The sequence below is a fragment of the Felis catus genome, chromosome B3 (assembly GCF_018350175.1).
Source record: "Felis catus isolate Fca126 chromosome B3, F.catus_Fca126_mat1.0, whole genome shotgun sequence".
Classification (NCBI taxonomy): Eukaryota; Metazoa; Chordata; class Mammalia; order Carnivora; family Felidae; genus Felis; species Felis catus.
Genome location: NC_058373.1, coordinates 51,716,231 through 51,738,849, shown reverse-complemented (window position 1 = coordinate 51,738,849; position 22,619 = coordinate 51,716,231). Strand labels below are relative to the sequence as shown.

At 41.2% G+C, this 22,619-nt stretch overlaps 1 protein-coding gene across 8 annotated transcripts in view; it reads right to left on the bottom strand.

Moving 5' to 3' along the window:
• Nucleotides 1-20,111, bottom strand: part of MYO5A (myosin VA) — a 193,767-nt gene extending 173,656 nt beyond the window's left edge. For all 8 annotated transcript variants that reach the window (XM_023255339.2, XM_023255342.2, XM_023255343.2 and 5 more), the window contains exon 1: nucleotides 19,967-20,111. In XM_023255339.2, the coding sequence (XP_023111107.1) occupies nucleotides 19,967-19,993 (27 nt within the window). In that variant the 5' untranslated portion in view covers nucleotides 19,994-20,111. The remainder of the gene's footprint in view (nucleotides 1-19,966) is intronic.
• Between the last annotated feature and the right edge of the window lie 2,508 nt (nucleotides 20,112-22,619).

Below are 22,619 nucleotides of genomic sequence, written 5' to 3'. Positions count from 1 at the left end.
GCCCTCGTTTAGAATAAGTTCCTCTTACTGGCAGAAAAAAGGTTGAGAACGCTGATGGAGAAATTTCAAAGGGGCTGGGAGGAAAGCTGCAGCCATGTCAGATGATGCTGACAATGTGGAGTTACAGACAGATGACACATGAAAGAGAATCACTAGCCAAACCCTATCTGGAATGAAGGGAAAATTGTATTAGTGTACATAACTCATGTCTTGAAATCCTCCAAAAGCATTAAGAGTATGATAAGGAGAGATCTATCAGGACTATGATTTTTTTTTTAAGCAAATGAATTTTTACAAATCATTTAAAATAGACAAGCCAGACAAGCTCCCTCTCTCTCTGCCTCTCCCCAGCTTGCTTGTGCACACACACTCTCTCTCTAAAATAAATAAACACTTAAAAATAAAATAAAATAGACAAGCCAATAATACCAGCTAAGAGTTAAGAATCAGACTCCATTATGATGTGCCAAGTACTAAGCTAAGTGCTTTACATACATTCATGTGTGCTTTACATTCATACAATATACATAATCTCTCAGCTGTCCTTTGAGGTGAGCACATGCATTAATTTGCCAAATCACCCAGGAAGAAGCTCAGCCTAACACAGGAGATCATGCTTTTAACTATATCATATTACTATTTGCTAATTCATCTGTTCTTACGTATTTTCCATTCCTTTCATGTACTTGTTATTTAACATTTCAAATTCAGATGGTTTAACTCTTTTTTGTGTGTGTTACAAAAAACAAATCCAAGCAGGTAATGAAATAAACATATTTTTAAGTGTCCATCCTGGGGTCTCTGTCCTAGAATTTAGTAACCAGTTCAAGTGTAGGTTGCTTGAACTGGTAGGTCACCAACATCATTGCCGCCTCTGAGCATCAGGTTTAACTCTTGTTTACATGTTGTAGTCTTTTCTCTACTTTCTTTTCATAGTATACCTGGCTCACACAAATCCCTACGTGGCAAAACTGTTTCAATCACATCTTTCAAAAACCTAAAGTCAGGTAATTAAAACAGATTTTGTAGTTAGTTTTAGAAATCTTAGGTAAAAATTACAACTAACCTCACAGAACAAACAACCAAAACAGACATCACAACACAAAGACAATGCACAAAGGACTCAAGTAGAAACATAACTAGACATCTATTATTAGACCTGATGCCTCTTCTGTTTTATCTACTGTGAGTTTGCTATTACAGCACAGTGGCCAATATTATTTGTAGACAAGTCTTGGTTCCCTGAATTATCAGGCTATCTCCTAGGACAAAACTGTTTGCCCTACACATACATGGTAACACACATTTGGGTAATCCAACCCAAATCTCCCAATCTCAAACTGCCCTTTTTTTAGCCTTTTTTTTTTTTATACTTTTATTTCCTTTCTTTTTCTTTACATCTTTATTATTATGCTCTCAAAAATTTAGCTACTGAACATATATAAGATCCTGAGCATATTTTCAACACATAATAAAATCCAGACCTTTATATTTGTCAAAAAACCCCATATATCATATGTTAAATGTTAACTTCCTCTTATTCTCTTTTTACCTACTAAAATTAGAAGTAGATTAAACTTTCTAGCTTGCTTGAAAGCAGTGTCCTTAAAGGTTAGGCCATAAAATGAAAGTTTCTACTGATTATAATGTCAGATTGGAAAAATAAGATAACCACGTATGGGAAAGGATATTCCTACTTATCTCTTGACTTGGTTTTCCCTAACTCTGGCTATCTTTGTCCAATAATCCCTTTTTTCCTAACTATTTGGAAGACAAACAACCAAACAAAACAAAACCTCATAATAGCAAAATCAACTGACAGTATGATTAGCTAAAGAAAATAATGATGGGGGGGGGGGGGCGCCTGGGTGCCTCAGTTGTCTGCTTAAGTGTCTGGACTTAGTCTCAGGTCCTGATCTCGAGGGTGTGGGTTCAAGACCCATGTCAGGCTCTGTGCTGACAGCTCAGAGCCTGGAGCCTACTTCAGATTCTGTGTGTGTCTCTCTCTCTTTCTGCCTTCTCCCAATGCGTCCTCTCTCTCTCTCTCTCTCTCTCTCTCTCTCTCTCTCTCAAAAATAAATAAACATTAGGGGCACCTGGGTGGCGCAGTCGGTTAAGCGTCCGACTTCAGCCAGGTCACGATCTCGCAGTCCGTGAGTTCGAGCCCCGCATCAGGCTCTGGGCTGATGGCTCAGAGCCTGGAGCCTGTTTCCGATTCGGTGTCTCCCTCTCTCTCTGCCCCTTCCCCGTTCATGCTCTGTCTCTCTCTGTCCCAAAAATAAATAAACGTTGAAAAAAAAATTTTTTTTTAATAAAATAAAATAAATAAACATTAAAAAAAAAAAAGCCAATAGTGATGGGATGGGGTGCCTGGGTGGTTCAGTCAGTTTAAGTGTCTGACTCTTGATCTTGGCTCAGGTCATGATGTCACAGTTCATGGGACTGAGCCCCCACCTTGGGCTCTGTGCTTACAGGGCAGAGCCTGCTTGGGATTCTCTCTCCCCCTCTCTCTCTGCCACTCCCCTGCTTGTGCATGCTGCTCTCTCTCAAATAAATAAATAAACTTAAAAAAAGAAAAAACAGTAATGGGCACATACATAGCCTCTTCTTCTCTCCAATAACCCAGCAGGCAACGTGACCTGTACCTACTTGCTATCCTACTTGTACACACAATTTTTTTGCTTGCTAGGTCAACTGTATTTAAACTAAAATATGACAACTATAAATAAAATAATAAAAGAGACCATTTTTAGATTCTGACAAAGCCAAAGTTCATAGATTGCTCTCTTGAAAACTGTCACTGAAGTTAGAGAGCCTCAAGAGAAAATAAGAGAAAAATCACTCCAGGGCCTGAATGATTCATGTGGAAATCAGAACCATCAGATGAAGACTGTAAGACGGATCAATAGCTGAAAATGGTCTCAAGTGAACAATCTGTGCCATTCTCCTTCTCTAGTCCTTGAAAAAAAAAAAAGTACTAAAGTCTTCTAAAGAGACTGTTACTCCACTAATTACTTGAGGCAGTTTTTGTTTCACGGGAATTAATTCACACGGCCCTTCTTTAAGCTCCAGCTGCATCTGATGTCACTGTGCCATGGCAGCGACAAATGAGAACCAAAGGAATTAAGCTGACTATAGTGAAAGCGTGCACAGAAGCAGTTCCAGTGCTCTCGCTGAGACTGTTTGTTTATACGCTGACCATATTCTGAAGAGACTCAATCTATGTGACTTCATAGTTACAAAATTGCTGCCCAACAGAAGAAATTTTCAAGCTGGAATCATATATAGTGGTGCTCCATCTATCTCACCCACATATATTTTAAAATAATCTGGCCTCTACTTACTCAGATTTATTAAATTTCACCATAGTCTATGACAGTTACCTTAGAAAATCCTGAAAAACAACAATAGATGAGCAAGAAGATTATAGGAGATGTTTAATCTTATGAACATAATTATTTTAAGAATGTAGGTTTAATGTACAGAATGGTACCAATTACAACCGAGTCTTACAGATTTGTGAACTGATGCTGACTTAAATGTCTGCATCACTTATATTTTCATCAACTCCAACGAGACATCCTAGTCCTTACTGTAGTCATTTAGGCTGCACACTACAGGTTTTGTCCAGATCCTTGTTAAACACACCATAATGGAGGCCCCAGTTCCCAAAGACAAATTAGACCTCAATGACTCTAACAGGCAGTGATGGAAGAGGAAATTTTGCATGGGCCACAGATTTTTCAAAGACTAAGGCACTGCTCCTGACACAGACTTAGAAAATCCTTGGACCCAATAATGTGCCACCTCTGCCCCAAGGAGACAGAATACCTCAAGAATGGGCCCTTAAGAATCCCTGGCCAGTGTCCCAGACATTTCAGGTAGAAACTCATTATAAGAAACATTTATAGTATTTGTAAACCAAGGGGGCTTAACTGAAATACATTAACCAAAATACTCCTTTTAAGAGCTTTTAAGAGCTCAATCTTATGTCTCAAAGATTATCTCCCACATTACTTCTCTTGATTGGAAAATGTGTTTTTTCTTGAATAACAACAACTGCTCTATTTCTTCTCCCTTTAGCCTAAGTCAACACTTTCATTTTTAAAGCCAACAGTTTCTGAGTAACCAGGCCATCCTGCCATTAAACATGGATGCATACGCTTGACAAATTCTGAGTGCTTTTATTAGTCAGGGACAGCCTCTTTGACTAACAAGAAAAAGCGAGTATATCAATGTATAGATTACAATACAATTCATCCTACCTACCATATGGCTTCCAAAATACTGGTGGAGGAAGGAAATCATTGTCCTCTCAGTTGGAGCTAACCTACAGCTTAATGCACCTGGCCCACTGATTAATATCCTTGATCTATCTACATCTATAATCTGGAGAATTTCCTTCTAGTGGGCAGTTGTGATTGATACTCAGAGATCTCAAATATTTAAGGATTTATTTCTGAGTGCTTTGATAGTCCTGTGTTTTTTTCAGTCCTTCTAAACTCTAAGTTAATCCTCTTAACACTGATACTATAATCACCAAGTTTTTATACCGATATTGTTATGTAGAAAAACAGCATGTTCTGTATAGTCAAATTCATGAACAACTACAAATGATTTCTTTTTAAAGGAACACACAAAGGCTTTTGGCTCTTCAGTTTAAATGTAAATTGTCAAAAAATTGGAATTTACCATAGGGGACTGGTTGAGCAACATTATGACCAATTGATACAATATAACATTCTGAATCCATTAAAAAGATATTGTAAAAGAATATGTATTGGCAGAATACACCATTTAGACAAAAAAATCTTGCTGCAAAATAGTACGAAATAAACCATTTTGTTGGAGAAAATATACATAAAAAAACAGAAGGGTATACATCAAAATATTAAGAATATGTAAGGACAGAGATTACATGCAATCCTTTATTTTGTATTTCTGAATTTTCCAAGGCTCTGCACTGAATATTTATTATTTATATAGTTTTTTAAAAGGTTTTTTTAAAAGGAAAATAGTTTCTAATGTAATTTTGCAAGTCATTTATTATACTATTTCACATCTATTATTAGTAAAGGTAACGGAACATCTTTCACCATAGAAGATTCCCAATTTAGTTTTAATATAAGAGAGGCAGTTTTTCCAGTTGCTTTTAAAAATAGCAAAAAGATTTACTGGGTCACTTCCATGTGCCTGGTTTTCTCACATATTCTATTAAAAGTGAAACACCAAGGATAGTCAGGGGGAAAAAAAAGTGACCCACAATGTATCCACAGTAATATCATCTTTTAATTTTAAAAAGACTCACCACCACCACTGAACAAATAGTTCAATTCAACTAACTTTTATTGAGCATTTACTAAGGAGGGGGGGATTCTGATAAGAGGAAGTACGGTACACAAAGTCCAAAGTCAAGCCAAGATGGCATACAGGCTCAAGCAGCAAGGTCGTTTCTATGTCAAAGAGTGGAGTTCTATAGACTACCTGCATCAGAATCCTTTATGGCATTGGTTAGAAATGCAGATTTCTGGGGCTACCAAACCTACTGACTCAGAGTCTCTGGAAGCAAGACTCGGGAATTAACAATTTAAAAGCACTCCAGATGATTGCTACATATGAAGTCCGAGAAACCCCAGTGTTGTGAAAGATCAAGCCAGGAGAACAGGGTTAGAAAAAGATCAAGAGTCTTAAATATCAGGATAAGGAAAGAGTTAATTCTATAGTAAATAGGGCAGTGGAGGAGAGGCTGGGGACCAGCCAGATGTTTTTTGTTTTTGTTTTTGTGTTTTAAACCTGGCCCTGCCTCTAGGGTAGGGTTAATGTTTTCTTTTTCTTTTTTTTAATGTTTTTTATTTTATTTATTCATTCATTCATTCATTCATTCATTCATTCATTTAGAGAGAGAATGTGTGCACAAGCCGGGGAGGGGCAGAGAGAGAGGGACAGAGGATCCGAGGATCCGACATGAACCATGAGGTCATGACCTGAGCCGAAGTCGGCCACTTAACTGACTGAGCCACCCAGGCACCCCAACCAGCCAGAGGTTTTAAGCTGGAGAGCAGGATGGTAAGATCTATGTTTTAGGTCAATACTGGTCATTAAAGTCTGACTTGAAAAAGAGAACTGGAAGCACTGGAGAATTCAGGTAAGCAATCTATAATGATGCATTAAAACTGACCAAGGGAAGAATAAAATCATTCCTATCCTGGTGCCAAAAAGGGGGGGGGGGGGTGAAGGAAGGAAGCTCATGAAGAATTACTGATGAATAAAAAGATGACTCGAATGCTGAAACATTAAAGCCAAAAATTACAGATACACAGAGGAATATCTGGAGAAAATTTTCCAACGGTATTTTGACATCATCTAATTCATTCATTCATTCAATCATGGAGGTGTTACTTAATATGTATTAAACCCAAGTCCAGATGGTAGGTCAAAAAACATCGGAACCACTGAATTACACCTTTAAATGAATGAATTGTAATGTATATAAATGATATCTCAATAAAGTTGTTATTAAAACACAACAAGGGGTTCCTGGGTGGCTCAGCTGGTTAAGCATCCAACTCTGGATTTCCACTCAGGTCATTATTCTTATGGTTCATGGACCTTGAAAGCTTGTTTGGAGGTTCTAGCAGGGGAGCACAGCTACTCGTATACCCATGACCAAAGAACGGTCCTCCTCTATCGGGGAAGGTCATCCTCTTCAACCGAGCGCACAGCTTCAGGAGGGATGCACATGGAGTGGTGAGGGAGAAAGGGGACACCCGCCTAGCCAGCCAGATCAGCCAAATCAACACTGGCGATCAATGGGGTGACAGATGTCGCAGCCAGATTGCCCCCACATCCTCTTATGGTTCATGGGATCAAGCCCATGGGGCTCTGTGCTGACAGCATGGAGCCTGCTTGGGACTGTCTCTCTCCCTCTCTCTCTCTCTCTGCCCCTCCCTTGCTTATGCTCTCTCTCTCTCTGTCAAAGGTAAATAAACTTAAAATAAATAAATAAATAAATAAATAAATAAATAAATAAATAAATAAAGCAAAACAAAACAAAACAAAACAAAACAAATGTGATATTTCCCTTCCTTAAGGGGCTCAGAGAAGCACTGGGGAGATAAACATCTGCAATGCTGTGTTGTGTCAGGACAGATGTATAAGAACACAAAGGAACATCTTACACAAACTAGGATCTGAAAGACCTAATTCATGAATAAACAGTGGAGAAAGCCAGGCAAGGGGAATGCTGCAAAGCAGGAAGAGCTCCTGACTTCAAGTGAACACCTAAATGTCATGAGGGAAAATGAGATAGGAGGCAGGCCCACGGTGAAGGCAGATCAGGAAAAGCCCAGTATATTACAGCCTCACTACTCAAGTGCAGTCCTCAATCCAGCAGCAGTGGCGTCAGCTTGGAGTTGTTAGAAATAGAGTCTTGGGGCCCCATCACAGACCTACATCATAATCTCCATTTTAACAAGATTACTAGGTGATTTCAGATGTACACCAAAGTTTGGAAAGCACTGCACTAACATACTTATTCTCAAGACAATATCCTATAGGGAATCATGAAAGAATTTCAAGTCAGAGAGTACCATGATGATATCTTCTTTATACAAAAACTTTGGGGGCGCCTGGGTGGCTCAGTAGGTTAAGCATCTGACTTCGGATCAGGTCATGAGCTCACGGTTTGTGAGTTCAAGCCCTGCGTCAGGCTCTGTGCTGACAACTCAGAGCCTGGAGCCTGCTTGGAATTCTGTGTCACCTTCTCTCTCTACCCTTCCCCTGCTCATGCTCTGTCTCTGTCTCAAAAATAAATAAAACATCAAAAAATGAAATAAAATAAAAATCACTCTGGTAGCAGAACAAAAACCAGATTATAGGAGTTAGAGCAAGAATTGCTTAGGATACTTTTACAAGATACAAGAAAAAAATAATAAAGAGTCCAAACAAAGCATGGATAGCACCAGGAAATGGTAAGTGACTGGGGTGTGGGGTTAAAGGGGAATAAATCAAGACAATTTCTAAATTTTTGGTTTGAGTACATGGATAGATGTTGACGCCATTCACAAGACAAGAAATATAAATAGTAACAATTATAGTGGCTAACATTTGTCAAATAGGTACCAGGCATTATTCTAAGTGCTATGCATAAACTATGTCATTTAATCTTCTTAATAACCCTACGAAGTAGATATTACTATTACCCCATCCTACAGATGAGGAAGGAAGACACAAAGAAGTAGGGTAGAGTGGGATGAACAGGAAAGGAGGAGATGATGAGTTCAATTTTGAATATGCTAGGCTCCAAGTGCTTTTAAAGATGCCCATAGGCAATCATCACAGAGACCTAGGTTTGTAGGGAAAGCCAATAGGCTGGAAACAGATTTGCAAGTCGTCAACACAGGTTCATACCTAACTTTTCAGGAGCAGATCAGGCCACAATGGGAGGGAGTTTAGGTTACAGACAGAGCCTGGGAGCACCAATATCTAGGGGGTAATAGGAGGTTGCTGAGGTTATGAAGAAGACAAAGCAGCCAGAAAAGAGAATAATAGCCACAACCAAAAGAGCAATAAAGCAGCCAACAGTTAAGTGTGTTATTATGTATCAGTTACTATTCTAAACATTTTTTATATATTAAAAAATTTAGGGGGCACCTGGTGGCTCAGTCAGTTGAGCATCTGCCTCTTGATTTTGGCTCAGAACATGATCTCATGGCCATGAGATCAAGCCCGGCATCAGGCTGTATGCTAAGCATGGAACCTGCCAAAGATTCTTTCTCTCAACACTCTCTCTCACTCTCTCAAAGAAAAAAGAAAAAATTTAGTCATCATTAAAACCATATGAGGTAGGTGTTATTATCCTTATAATAAAAATGAGGAAATTGAGGCGCATGGAGGCTAAGTAGCTCATCAAGGTCACACAAAAAGTGAACAGAGAATCCAGGATTCCAACCACAATTCAAACTCTAAGTATAGGTCCATACCTTGACTGCTATGATATATAGTGCCTCTCTTTCAGGCACTGGAAGAGGTAGAAGCCAAGGAAGGACACAGTTGTATCAAAGTCCTCAGAATAGTGTCTGGTCCATAGTAAGACCTCAGTAAATATTAACCATGATTATTTGATAATTATACTGCCATGGAGTCATGCATTTATGCAAGCCACAGTTTTTAGAAGAAAACAAGTAACAACTAAAGAAGGTAAAAATCAAGGTTTTCATGGAGAAATAAAAGCGAAGAAATTTCCAACAACACTAAGGCTTCTGCTCAGTTTCCTATGGCTTCAATATCCACATTTCCAAACAATCAACTTTCAACCACACTTGTGGCTACCAGTCCTTAAGCAGTGCTGCTGTACACAGCAATGACCCACTGGCCTCACAAACCCCAAAACACCTTCTGAGTGCTATAAAGATTCTGTTCTAGGATGCTATCTTTAATGCTGGGTGTATTTTGCTCCATTCTACTTGTGTTTCTGTTTTATTTTTTAGAGAGAGCGAGCGAGCGCAAGCAGGGGAGGGGCTGGGGGGGGAGAGAGAGAGAGAGAGAGAGAGAGAGAGAGAGAGAGAGAGAGAGAGAGAATCTTAAGTAGGCTCCACTCTCGGGCTCAATCCCACGACTCTGGGATCATAACCTGGGCCACAATCAAGAGTTGGATGTTCAACTGACTGAGCCATCCAGGCACTTCCATTCTATTTGTTTTAAAGCAGGTGCTGAAGATCTCTCAGGTTCTTGAGTATCCACTGAAAACAAATAATTGTTCCAGACCACTCCAGACAAATAATTGTTCTAATCAGGAGGACATGTTGTTTATAATAAGATGGTAACATATTTTCAGGTAATTTTCAAGTTAATATTATATTGTTTGTACTCTAAGGACAAAAGCTTCATGGTTGTTTTAATACTTTCTAATTCAATAATTCTGTCTGGCCCAGATTCCCCCAAGATCAAAGAGAAACAATGAATAAGGGCAACAATGAGGAAAATGGTCAGAAAAAGCAAATAGTTTAGATTTCTAAAAGGTTAAGTTTTTGAAATAAATTTATGTACTTCAATCTAAGAGGATTTCTCAAAACACAATAAAGGCACTGGATGGCAAAAAGCATCTCACATAAGTGGGACATCTGGTCATCCTAGCCCTGAAGCAATGTACATAGAAAGTGCTATTTTTAAAATGAAATAAATGTGAATACACTACCCTGCATAAATGTAAATGATAACACTTATCAGGGAGACGTGGAATATAAAATTGACTAAAACTGACTAATTCAAAGATTTATGTACATAGATGCTCACCATAGTCCCTGTCTTATAATAGTGAAAAGGCCAAGCAGTAAATAAATTATGGTACATGCAGATGATGGAAAATTATGCAGTCACTAAAAACATTCTTAATGAATATTTAATCATAAAAAACTTTTCACAATACATATTACATTTAAAACATCATAAAAACTACATTATGAATACAGATGAGGGGTGCCTGGGTGGCTCGGTCGGTTAAGCATCTGACCGGCTCAGGTCATGATCTCGCGGTTCGTGGGTCCAAGCCCCCAGTCAGGCTCTGTGCTGACAGCTCAGATCCTGGAGCCTACTTCAGATTTTGTCTCTCCCTCTCTCTGCCCCTCACTTGCTCATGCTCTCTCTCTCTCTCAAGAATAAACATTAAAAAATACATACATACATACATACATACATACATACAGATGAAAGACTTAAGGAAGCAAATTACTAATTGGCAATGATTATTTCTGGATGGTATTAGTTTATTTTTAATTTTCTTCCTTCATATGTTTTTGTATTTTCCAAATTGTTCATGATGTATCATTTCTATAAGCAAAAAAGAAACTACTGAAAAGTTATTTTTTAACAGTTTTTCCAATAAATCTCTGCTTCTGTTTTTAACTCTTTCCCACTTTTTCTTACCCTAGTTTAAGCCTTAAGGTCTAGGGCAGAGGTTCTCAAATGAGGGTAGTAGGGAGAGGGATTTGGCCCCCCCCATGGGATATTTGGCAATGTCTGTAGATAATAAAGTCTGGTTGTCACAACTGGGGGTGGGGGATGTTACTGGCTCTAGCAGATAAAGGTTAGGGATTTGGCTAAACATATAATACACAGGACAAGCCTGCCGAAAGGAAGGATTATCTAGCCTTCTATGACAATAGGGCAGAGGTTGAGAAATTTTGGTCTAAGATGAAAAAAATGAGTATAAACAGGAAGGGTGGGTGAAAATGCAATATTAGCTCTAGTGGCTAGCGGCTTTTCACTACTATAAAAAGATATAGATATATACCTAAAGAGATAGATAATACCTATCTATTTATTCTGAATTGATAAATACTGAATCCACATTTTGACCCAAATTCCTTATTAAAATACACATCTCCTGATTTTATGAAACATCTCCAGGACTTCTGCTCCCAGCATGACCATGACACTTGTCAAATAAGAAGTAAGATTTTTCTCAGCTTGAACACAAAGAGACCAATTCTGAATAAAGTTTTAAAACTACTGTTACAACAATGTTTTAAAGTAAGATGGTATCCTTAAAGAAACAGCTGGTCATCTTATTGTATATACTTCAGTAGGGCAAAATGAAAAACTAAGTTCTCACTAGTGCAGTCTAGACTAAAAACTAGTCTAACACAAAAGTGTTTAATTGTTTAAAACACATAGACACCCCCATACACAGAAAAAAAAACTTACGTAAACTCATGAGAAATTACTTTCTATTGTGATGTCAGGTTCAGAGAATGGTAACAAAGCAGAAGTACAAGGATTTGAGGAAATGAAGCACCCTCCACAATCTAATTAGTTACTGAATAACAATTTACTTCATAAGAATTTGTTTTATTCCCTTTTTGGGGAGTGTGTGTGTGTGTGTGTGTGTGTGTGTGTGTGTGTGTGTATTTGATTATAACAAAGCACAAGAGAGCACTAGGATGAATAGATAAAATAAAGGAGTAGGGGGATCAAGATGACAGAGGACATCTGTCGACGTAGACAGATAACACTTGTAGGTGACAGAATGGAAGGCAAGAGAGCATAAAAAGAACATTGAAGATGCATACAGGATGATTTAGACAATCAAAGGGGAATAATAAATTTTACAATGTATTCATTGCTGAAAATGAGGGAAGAGATCATGTATTCAAGCAAAAAAAATGAAGAAAATGAGGGGAAATAAAATGCTGAGTAAAAAGGACAGAAAGAGATCAGAAGGAAAGGTGACATAGGGTTCATAACCCCCTAATTAAGACTGAATGAAAAATACTTTTCAAATCTTCAATCCCTGATAGGATTTCAGTAACATTTGCTTATATGGATTCTCCATGGCTCTTTTTTCTTTTTTTTTTTAATTCAAATGATTCTCTAGGGAAAGATATACAATGTCTTCTGTCCATGCAAAATCCTCCCATTCTTCTGCTTAAAGACCAGAAGGGTAGGGGCAGAATTAAATCGCTTTGTCATTTTTGGTGACTTATTCATAGCAGACACTGACTATTCTTTATGATGGGCAACAGTTTTCAGCCACCAGATGTGAGCAGAGCTATTCATCATGAGATCTTATCCTCTGCCTGGCCTGAGATGAGCAGGACTTGACTACACATAGTATTTTTCCTCCACTGCCTACACAGCAGAGTGGAATGAGAGGGCACATGACCCCTAGCAAGGGCAACCAGGATTCTTCTACCAGACTCTCTTCCTCCAGGCCCAGAGCTGGAAGATCATGTGGTCGGCAGGTGCCACTGACCATCTTTTTCATCATGAAAAGAGCTGTCATGTGGATGAAACCAATGGTAGACAGCATAATCTGACATGAAAGTCAGTGACAGAGAGCCCAAGAGACCACATTCTAGCTTTGAATCCATGGACCTGGGTGTTCAGGTCATAGAAGCAAATAAAATCCTTTTTGGCTTTGAGTCATGTTTCTGTTACTTCCAACTAAAACAGCTCTGGCTGGTAAACTGTTTAACACTGTCAAAGAGATGTTTGTTAAGTCAGTATCTCAGAACTATGATGTATGAATTATCCAGACCCTTTTTATTTATCTACTACATACTAGCTGCCATCATAACTTGAGGTAATAAGTTTCATAAATGTAAACATAATGTTTAAAGCAGAAATTCATTTTACAATGTTTATTTTTGAGAAAGAGAGAGACAGAATGAGAGCAGGGGAGAGGCAGAGAGAGAGGGAGACACAGAATCCAAAGCAGGCTCCAGGCTACGAGGTGTCAGCACAGAGCTCAACATGGGACCCAAACCCACAAACCATGAGACCATGACCTGAGCCGAAGTCGGATGCTTAACTGACTGTTACCCAGGCACCCCCAAGCAGAAATTCATTTTAAATAACATATTTATTTATTTCAAGATCTAACAAGAATCCCTGAGATTTGATGTTATAAAACTTGTTATTCTTGATGTTAAATACTTCATCATTTTCCACCTTCACCTTTCTGAGTTAAGGAGTTGTGCCTTTCTAATCTACCTTCTTTCTTGCCATAATCATTTTACTTCTCCCATTCTGAAACTCCTCTAGTTTCCGTGTGTTTTTACAAAGAAGTAGAAACCCCAAACATACACACAGGATTCCTGGCCAGGAAAATGCAAGTTTCTGTATGAGTGACTAAGGAGAAACAAAACTTGTCTTTTTAGTGCCCGGCCTCCCTCCAGTTCAGCACTGTGAACACAACAACATGTTCACAGCACAGCAGCACATCAGGCCAAAGGAGGTAGACAGATGGTCCTCATGAACACAGATTGTCCTCATGAAGTGGACAATGTACTTCTCCCTTGATTTCAACCAAGTTTGGAGTCTTTATTTTTAAGTCAAAACGTAATCGCACCATCCCCAAGTTCCACAACTGGCAAAAAGCCTCTGTGGTACAAGGAGCTGTTTAATACTAATGGCTGCTGGTTTAGGAGACTTCCAGCTGAGGAGGGCTTAGAAAAGAAATGGAGAAGGTCCGAGGCATGAAGAAGCCAGGGATAAGTTTCTGCAGTTTAAAAATCTGTATCACCACAAACCCAGACTGACATTACAACCAAGGTAGATGGAACAGGACAACTGTTAAAAGGCAAAAGTGACCAACGGGCATTTTAGCACACTAAGGACCTAAGGACCCAAGGCATCAAAGGCAGACCCTATCAATAAAGGTAAAGGGGTAAGTGTGTGAAGGAAAAATTAAATAAATCACCTAAAATCCTTTCCGATCCACTCCCACCTCCCACTGTGAATGAAACTTCACAGAAGTGACACCTCAGTTCAGGCCTCTAGACTAAGTATCTCTCTATTGGTTGGGCTAACGTGAAACCATAACATACATTTTGAAAACAAACAACTCTTCCTGCTGCCCCACTGGGCAAGCACAACTCCAGTAAATAGGAGTTCATTTAAAAAATTATCCTTTTAGCCACAAAGAATTAACTGGGGAAGAAAAGAAGCTTAGCACAAGGAACTTTTGAGGATGATGAAAATGTTCTATATCTTGTTTGTGGTAGTGGTTACATGACAGAACATATCTGTCAAACTCACTAAACTGTACATTCAAAATGAGTGAATTTTATTACATATAAATTATACCTCACTAAAGTTGTTGGAAAGAGAGACAGAGAGGCAGGTGCTGGAAGGAAAGGAGAGGACAAACTCCCCAGGGAGACAAATGGACAAAGTCTGGGACGACTCTGTGGGAAAGAGACCTGTCAGTCGGGTGGAATGGGAGGAGTGGGGTTGCCCACATGATACTTTACCGAGGTCCAGGCCTTATTACATAGAAACTCCTGGCTAGGAGTCTCAACTTTTCACAAGACCTTATACTTCATTAGGAATTGCCTAAGTAGAGACGAATACATCAAACTCTATCATCCAGTGGGCCATGTGCCCCTACATTCTCCCTATGGAGGCAAAATCCATTATAAAGTAAAAAACTAAGAAGCTATATTACCTTCAGAGACAGGATGTAAGGAAAGAGGGTTTGCCTGTCCTCTCCCACACTTTCTTATAGTGCACCTCCACCCTGCCCCAACCCTTTGGAGGTAATGGTTAAATCCCAGGAACCCCATTCATAGACCTTCCTCCAGTATTCCCCTACTTTGAACTGCTAAAAGCACCAGATTTGAAATGTTCATCTGGCAGTAGCAACTCTCATTAAAATGAGAACTCCTTTGTACTCTTTTAGCCACTGGGCAATACACCAAACTTTCACACTTCAAGAGACAGTAACAAATTTCAAGAGGAAATCATGAGCTTTCTGCTGTGATCAAGCAGTCTGAAGAAGTATTTCTTAGTAGCTTACAGGTTACACGGAGTCTGCAAAACTCCATGACATAATAGGAATTAATTTCCAGTTTCCAAATCTAGAGCTACTGGTGTTAACTTATGCTGTTCCCTCTCCTTCCCTTCCTGTGCCTAATCCATCACAGAGACCTGCCTCTCAGCTTTGTCCTTTTCTCACATAACTTTTGCCTGTGCCTCAGTCTACCAGAGCTTCATCACTTCCTATTTTGTTTCCTACAATGGTTTTTTTTGGTGGGTTTTTTATTTATTTTTTTTTTTTTTTGGTTTCCCTGGCTCCCAGCTCTCCACTCTATTACTCATCCTGTTCAACATGCCTGGAAATGTGCTTACTTGTTTAACCACTTCTTTGTACCCTGCTCCATTCCTACAAGTGAACTAATCATCTCAAACTATCATTTAGAGTCTGTTTCCCTGCCATTAGAGACATCGGGAGGAAATATAGATGGAAGAGGCAGGACAGGATACTTGAGGAAATCGAATGTATTTGCTAAATCCTCTATCAGGCACATGATGAGACATGAGGTTTCTGTCCTGCTTTAAGATGCTGAAAGTAGTCTGAGAAATGTAATTTCAACACCCAAATATTAGAATTTCCAGGATTGATGGTAGGGGGAAAATGGCATAGAATATAAAACAGGAACTATCCCAGAAAAAAATCTAGGCCATGTGGCTTCAGTAGGTATGAAGAAATATAGTGGGAAAGGAAGATTACAGATATACAATCTATTGGCCTAAATTGTAGTTTCATCTAGGAAAGTTTATGTTGCTTCTCTAGTAGGGGCTTTAGTTTTTGTACTGTTACAAAACTCAGCATCCTGATACACAATGGGACTCCTAATTAAACGACTTCAGGTAATCTTGGGCATTCTAGGGCATTTATGGCCTTATCCATGATGTTTGGGAAGCTCATGTGAGGAGGACTACCATGACATTTTACTGCTGCTGGTGATCTATCCAGGCCTAATTAATAAACTCTGCTCCACGAATGCTGAATCCTTCGAAGTTACTGAAAGCATCTATGGGTGACATTATGATTCAAATATCCACTGGCAAGTCCAGACTAGCAAATATTTTCAAAATCAGAAAGCAATGAGATATCATAGCCACCTTTAATTCTTTTGGGAACAAGCCAGGTGGATCTAAACACAAACTGACCCACGACTGTGATTATACTAAATATCTCTGAATTATTTTTTTGAGAGAGAGTACACACACACAAACACACAAGAGGGGCAGAAGGAGAGAGAGAATTTTAATCAGGCTCCACAGAGCGTGATGCAGGGCTCCATCCCATGACCCTGCAATTATGACCTGAGCAGAAATCAAGAGTCGGATGCTCAACCGACTGAGCCACCCAGGCGGCCCCTGAATTGTAAACTTTATTTTTTTTTAATGTTTATTTATTTATTTTGAGAGAGAGAACGTGAAAGCTTTTTGGTTTTTGGGGTTTTTTTAATGTTTAATTATTTAAGAAATGTACACGTTAGGGGCACCTGGGTGGCTCAGTCGGTTAAGCATCCGGCTTCAGCTCAGGTCATGATCTCACCATTTGTGAGTTCAAACCCCATGTGGGTTCTGTGCTGACAGCTCAGAACCTGGCACCTGCTTTGGATTCTGTGTCTGCCTCTCTCTTGGCCCCTCCCCTGCTCGCTTACTCTCTCAAAAAATAAACAAACATTAAAAAAATTAAGAAAAAGAATCGTACACTTTAAATTGGGAGTTGCATGGTATGTAAATTATATGTCAATAAAGCCTTTATTTTAAAAACCAACAAACAGGGGTGCCTGGGTGGCTCAGTCAGTTAAGCATCTGACTCTTGATTTTGGCTCAGGTCATGATCTCATGGGTTGTGGGCTAGAGCCCTGAGTCGGGCTCTGTGCTGCCAGAGAAGCCTGCTTGGGATTCTCTCTCCTTCTCTCTCTCTCTGCCCCTGCCCCTGTGCTTTCTCTCTCTCTCTCTCTCTCTCTCTCTCTCTCTCTCTCTCTCTCTCTCAGAATAAACTTAAAAATAAAATAAAATAAAAACATTTTAACCAAAATGTTAGTTTCCAGAAATGTTATATCCTGGGAATCTAGCTATTGTCCTTAAAATGTTCATGCTGCTGGAAAAATTTACAAAATGGAAGCCCTGATAACTTACTATGAGAAAACCATTATCATTTTAGCTACAAAGAATAAACTGAATGATCTCTTGCCTTTCACTGTTATGCGAGCTGATATGTATCACATATCAAAATCTGCCTTTAAACTCTGAATGACATTTTTTAAAAGGGCACTTTTCAGATTTAACCACTATGTTGAATACCATAATTATGGCATGTCACTAATACATCTTTCCTTATAATCTACTCCAGAACTTCCTTCCCTATAATCCTCTGTGAGGGAAAAATCCTTGTGTTTATCCATTGATTTAACCTCTAATGATTTCCCTCTTCCTCTAATAATCACTACCCAAGCTTCTATCTCTAGAATCATCCAACCTTCCCCACGTCCCAACCCATTCCCTAATTTCTACTAATAAATACCACACCAGCTGTCTCCCTGCTATGGAGGTAACAACAGGTTATTTATGCTCCTGGATATTCAAAGTAGGTCAAGAATATAGGAAACAGACTGTGAGCCCTGTGCGGGAAAGGGCTGTGTCTTGTTCACTGTTAGAACCTCTCAATATTAAATAAAGTACCTGGCACCCAAGAGGTGCTCAATAAATATTCTGGCCCACCATTAAGCTAAGGTCCATTCACAAAAAGAATTAGCCAACAAATAGCCAAGTGAGGAGATTATACTTAGGCATAAATGTATTTAGAAGGCAATTTAAGTTCAACTCACTTTTGATGTCTAAACCAGTCTGTCTTTACAATGCCTAAAAGCCAAATTTTAACAGTGTGTGATGAAGCTATGACCAAAACTCAAATCCTTGCAATTTAAAAATCACAGTATTTAAAAACTTTTTTTTTTCTTCAAAATTATCTTGGGAGAAAAAAAGCTGATTTAACACCAAGATCAATTTATTATCCAGTCTCTAGTTAAGCAGCCCACAATTAGGCAGCTCACTGATGGACTCCTCACCACAGTGAAGAGTAGAGGGCTATACAAAGGAACTAAGGAATGTTTACAGACCTGTATCTCTTCATGGCACTTCTCAGTACCTACCCTCATACGTTCATTATGAGGAATAAACGAGTTATTATTTGTAAAGCACTTAGAGCAGTACCTGGCACATAGTTAGCACTGGATCAATGTTTATTAATAAAGTAACCGAATCAGTTCCTAATTGCATTCATTCATACATTAGAGGCCTACAATGCCTAAGAAAATTACCAGGTTTAGAGAGAAGTTCCTACTGTGAAGTCTTTAAATGGATGGCTGGGAAAAAAAAAGGGACCTAAAGAGTGTTTCAAGCAAACTCCTCATTTCATGGTTGAAGAAATTAATCATATACCTCCTATTTGTTGAGAAATTCACAGGCTGCAAAAGCTTTCCCATCTATTACTAGGTCTGATCTCACAACAGCCTTGTAAGAGATGCCGGGCAGGTGTAATTAACTCCATTTGCAGATATGAGACAACCAAACAAAAGAAGTTAAGTGACTTGCCCAAGGTCACACCGTAAGTGAAATGGCCTGGGCCAGAATCCAGGTCTCTTGATGGTGGGTTCAGACTCCTTCTGTAACATGCTGCAACTTGGGTCCTGGGTTTACTTTGCATCACATTTGGAAGCAATGATTCTAAGATCCTAAATGGAGATTCTGCCACAAACGTGAACTTGAAAAGTTAAGGCAATTCTGTTAACTGGAATTAAGGGTAATTAACAGTTAGCAAAACACCTACGTACACTGGAGTTATAGTATAAAATGCCATGACTACATACATTCACAAAGCACCACACCGCCCAAGACAAATTTTCATAAGTGTTCAAAGGGGCAGTTTTCCAAAATATGCCATTCATAAATTACCAGACCCGGAGAATACTGATGTCAGTGTAAGAAAGAAAAGGCTGCCACTTTCCTTAAGGCTCGCCCCAGAGGATGGTGAAGCCATGGAACATAACAAGGCTCTAAGGGATTCACGTAGGTAGCAAACTCCCAGGGACAAATGAGAGCCGAGCATCCGAGCCCATGAATCATCTCGCATTTATCCGGCTGCATCTTCAAGGGCTCACCACCCCCAGGGAAGCAATGTGAAACCCGGCTTCAGGGGTGAAAAATCGACTGGCGACCGTGTTTGCAGGACTCCAAATAATCTCACAGAAAGGCTGGCTGGCGGTAGAAGTGGCACCGCATACCAACACAAGACGTTATTTTAAGCGCCTGTCCCCAAGGGAGGGACCATCTGATCCACCCGATCAAGCATCTCCCGCAACCAGGCGTTTTCCGAAACCAAACCGGCGGGCAGGGCAATCCTGGCGGCGGCCCCCCCTTTCCAATCAGAAACCCGCTGAGCACCCAGCCCAGGAAGCGTGGCAGGGGCCAGAGAGACCCCCAAGGCAGGCCTGCGCCCCGAGCGCCCGAAAGAGGAAGGCGCCTCTGCGGCAGGCGGGCCGGGCCGGGGGTTTTGAAATGATCGGGAAGGGGTGGTGCAGCCGCGCCGGCCCCCGCGCCCCCGCCCCTCCCTAGCCCCACAGCGGGCGGTGCCGGGCCGCGCGGCCCCCTCCCCGCGGCGCCTCACCTTTGTGTAGAGCTCGGACGCTGCCATGGCGGGGCCCCGCGGCGCCGACGCCCCCCGCCTGAGCGGAGGCCGCACCTCGCCTGGGCGGCCGCCCGCGCCAACTAGGAAGCGCCCAGGCAGCCGCCGGCTGCGCGCGGGGCAGGGCCGGGCCGGGCGGGGCGGGCAGCGGCGGGCGGGGCGGGGCGGGGCGCCTCAGGCGCGGGCGGCCCGCGGAGACCTCGCCATCACTCCCGGGCTCGCCACGAGCAGGCGCGAGCGCTCCGCGTGCCCGGGGTCCTCGGGGTCGCAGCCGCAGCCCCCTGGGCGGCCGGTGATGCTGCCGCTGCCGCCGCCGCCGCCGCCGCCGCCGCCGCCCTGTGCATTGTGGGAGCGGGAGGAGGCTGCGCTCCGGCGCTGCCACAGCGGCTGCTCAGGGCTCTCTCCGGCTCACGCTGCCTCCCCTCGGCTGCCGGCTCCGAGCATCCTTGCCCTGCTAGCCAGCGCCGCCGAGGCCCGGAAGCCCGCCCCGGCCACTGTTTCGCGGCACACCTGCCCCGGGGGCGCGTGGCACTCCGGACGTCCCTTCTCCCCTACAGCGAGCCCTGGGCGGTGCAGAATGGCCCAGCCACCGAGAGGGGCGGCGATAGCTGGTGTCACTGCGTGTGTCCAGGTAAACGACTAGGAGTCTCCAGATGCTTTTCCTATCCTTCCAGGCAATTTTAGAGAAACGATTTGGGAGGAGACTTCTTCGAAGTCCACAGAACAACCTAGAACTCACAGAAGATCCTGTTAGGAGCAGCGAACTGGGAGCTGGACAGTGAGGACCAGTAATCTGGGATAGATGATCACCGAAATCACCCTAACAATCGGGCATCAGCCCGGGCATCGTTTCTTGAAACAAGATGCCCCCAGGGGGGCAGCCCAGGTGCCTACCTCTGCTAAGTCTATGTGTTTGCCAAGGTGCCACTGCCTTTCCGACCCAGTCCTGTTGCCCCTGGTGATTATCCGTTCCATGGTGCCACCAGAAGCTATCCGGATGCCACCTGAAGATTGCAGGGGCTTTTGTACAAAGTCCATACTGCAAATTAACTCTGTATCAAAAGGTCAAAGGAGTCTCAGGAGTGCCATTCAGTCTGCTCACTGTTATTCTTGCACATCAAGCCCAAGAATGTCGTCTTTCCCCACCCCCAACCCCCTGTGCCCATACTGTCTTCACCTTCTACCTGCTCTGCACCCCCACTTTCACTCCTGGCTGACTAATCTCCATATTTTTTTAATCCCAGCCTCTTATTATTCTCATCTTATTTCTTTGAATTCTGAAATGCCTGTCCCGGCAATCTGAGATGGGTTCTATCAAGACCATGTCTCAAGGCTGGCCCCGGTGTGTATCCAGCATGTGTATGTGAAGGAAGACCATTGATATGTGGGGGGAGGGCTTAGGGCCAGTCCTCACTCCCTGGAATTCAAGCTTGTCTTTCCCTTACTCACTGTTCACAATCCCCTCAGAGATGCCATAGGTAATGGCTACAGAATCCAAAGACCCACAGAATTCTCTGTTCCTTCCAATTTTAAAATCACATCTCTTTCATGTTTTGGGGTCCCACCCTTTGTTTGTCCAGACACAAAAAGGGAAAATGTGTAGCTATGACCAGTACAACAGGAAGGGCACTGGATTGAGATTTAGGAGGCTTGAATTCTACCTCTTATAAATTCTTCATGCCTTGTGTAAGGTGGTAACCACTCTGTTTCCTCATCCTCGGATAATACTTACCTCTCAGGACTGTTGAGAAATGTTGATGAAGGAGTTTACGGCATACACCCCAGGGTATGCTGCTTTGGCATACCAACTATTTTGAGTTCAGAGCGCTTGAAAAACAGCAAATACAAGAAAAACATTCTTTTTCTTAAAAGAAGGACATGAAATTCCTATAGGAAAGATGTCCTCCCTATACCAGGAGGAAAGTAACATTCTTATCATCAAGGAGAAGCTGAGACCAAGAGAATTCTGCACCAACAAACCTTTGTTAAAGTAATTCTTACCTACCATTCGCCTCCCCACAGAGTTTAGTCACTTTTCCACAATTGCTTCTCTTTGTTCAACCTACCGTAAAAGCAAATAGGTTTTGCCATTTCTTTGGGTCAATGCTCCTGTGTCACAGAAAACAACATAAATACATATGTCACTTCTCCTCTTAATTGGTCTTTGTCAGTTTAATTTTTATACACAGCTAGGGACTCCAAAAGGGTTGAGGAAAACTTTTTCTTCCCCTATATTGAGAAAAAGCTTTAAAAAGGGTCTCATAGATGAGACTTTTTTTTTTTTTTGACAGAGAGACAAAAAACTAGAATTATTGTCTTCTAATTCCTAAACACGTGCATTCAACCACCCAAATTTTGGGGGCCACAGTAAAAGAAAGGTAGTGGAGATGAGGAAGAGGAGAAGGATTCTCTACCCTTGACTTGACTTTACCTCATTCAGAAAAAGAGTAGGCTTAAAAGCCAAGGAAACCCAGATGGCTGACCTCCCTTACTTTAATCACATATATTCACAGTTCCAAGCACTGTGTCATTAGTGAAGTATGGAAACTAGCAATAGTTACAACTTTCCAGGATTTAGGATTCCTTCCTCCCAAAGAGTTGCCAGATGTCATTGTATATTTGAAGTTAACGAAGT